This window comes from Dipodomys spectabilis, unplaced genomic scaffold, assembly GCF_019054845.1.
Source record: "Dipodomys spectabilis isolate Male_0828 unplaced genomic scaffold, ASM1905484v1 ptg000179l, whole genome shotgun sequence".
NCBI lineage: Eukaryota > Metazoa > Chordata > Mammalia > Rodentia > Heteromyidae > Dipodomys > Dipodomys spectabilis.
This window is the reverse complement of record NW_024870856.1, coordinates 12,607,501-12,609,217: the sequence shown is the minus strand read 5'-3', so window position 1 is coordinate 12,609,217 and position 1,717 is coordinate 12,607,501. Positions and strand designations below refer to the sequence as shown.

The following is a 1,717-nucleotide window of genomic DNA, read 5'->3' as shown; positions in this document are numbered from 1 at the left end:
GTGATGCCTCAGAGCACAGAGGAGCTGGCTCCAGCCCTTACTCTCACCTGGCTGACTTCCCCCCCCCCCCCGCCTCCTCTGGTGCCCAGGCCTTGTGCGTGGACTTGGGTTTGGCGGGGTGTTCTTACCTGCTGTGGTTGGCTTCAGGCTCTGCTCAGAATCCCCTTTCAAATCATTTCATCCTTCAAACCTCCCTCCCACCTCTGCTGACTGCTCTTTATCTGGGCTGAGCTGGGTATCTGAGCTTCTATAAACCCAAGCCCTGGAGACGAGACCTGTCCTAACCACTTAGCCCTCTGCCCCCGACATACCCTACAAGGTGCCTGGGTGGTACACCTGGGGTAGGGGCATGAAGGGAGGTATAGCACAAAGGATGGTACCACAGGAAGGACAGTATACCAGAAGGACAGTACACCATGAAGGACGGCAGCACAAAGGACGGTACAGTGTAAAGGGTGGTATAGCAGGAAGGGCAGTACAACATGGAAGACTGTACAGCACAGAGGACAGCATGAAGAACGTACAGCAGGAAGGGCGGTACAGGATGAAGGGCGGTACAGCAGGAAGGAAGGTACAGCAGGAAGGAAGGTACAGCAGGAAGGAAGGTACAGCAGGAAGGAAGGTACAGCAGGAAGGGCGGTACAGCAGGAAGGAAGGTACAGCAGGAAGGAAGGTACAGCAGGAAGGAAGGAAGGCACAGCAGGAAGGAAGGCACAGCAGGAAGGAAGGTACAGCAGGAAGGGCGGTACAGCAGGAAGGAAGGTACAGCAGGAAGGAAGGTACAGCAGGAAGGAAGGCACAGCAGGAAGGAAGGTACAGCAGGAAGGAAGGTACAGCAGGAAGGAAGGCACAGCAGGAAGGAAGGTACAGCAGGAAGGAAGGAAGGTACAGCAGGAAGGAAGGTACAGCAGGAAGGAAGGTACAGCAGGAAGGAAGGAAGGTACAGCAGGAAGGAAGGTACAGCAGGAAGGAAGGTACAGCAGGAAGGAAGGTACAGCAGGAAGGAAGGCACAGCAGGAAGGAAGGCACAGCAGGAAGGAAGGTACAGCAGGAAGGAAGGTACAGCAGGAAGGAAGGTACAGCAGGAAGGAAGGTACAGCAGGAAGGTACAGCAGGAAGGGCAGTACAGCAGGAAGGAAGGTACAGCAGGAAGGAAGGTACAGCAGGAAGGAAGGTACAGCAGGAAGGAAGGTACAGCAGGAAGGAAGGTACAGCAGGAAGGAAGGTACAGCAGGAAGGAAGGTACAGCATGAAGGAAGGTACAGCAGGAAGGAAGGAAGGTACAGCAGGAAGGAAGGCACAGCAGGAAGGAAGGAAGGTACAGCAGGAAGGTACAGCAGGAAGGAAGGTACAGCAGGAAGGAAGGTACAGCAGGAAGGGCGGTACAGCAGGAAGGTACAGCAGGAAGGGCGGTACAGCAGGAAGGAAGGAAGGCACAGCAGGAAGGAAGGTACAGCAGGAAGGAAGGTACAGCAGGAAGGGCAGTACAGCAGGAAGGAAGGTACAGCAGGAAGGTACAGCAGGAAGGAAGGAAGGTACAGCAGGAAGGAAGGTACAGCAGGAAGGTACAGCAGGAAGGTACAGCAGGAAGGAAGGCACAGCAGGAAGGAAGGTACAGCAGGAAGGAAGGTACAGCAGGAAGGAAGGCACAGCAGGAAGGAAGGTACAGCAGGAAGGAAGGAAGGTACAGCAGGAAGGAAGGTACAGCAGGAAGGAA

General features: G+C 55.0%; 1 protein-coding gene across 1 annotated transcript in view; it reads left to right on the top strand.

Annotated features, from left to right (window-relative positions):
- Positions 1-416: 416 nt before the first annotated feature.
- Positions 417-1,717, top strand: part of Nkd2 (NKD inhibitor of WNT signaling pathway 2) — a 20,639-nt gene continuing 19,338 nt past the window's right edge. The window contains exon 1 of the mRNA XM_042695252.1: positions 417-441. Coding sequence (XP_042551186.1) covers positions 417-441 — 25 coding nt within the window. The remainder of the gene's footprint in view (positions 442-1,717) is intronic.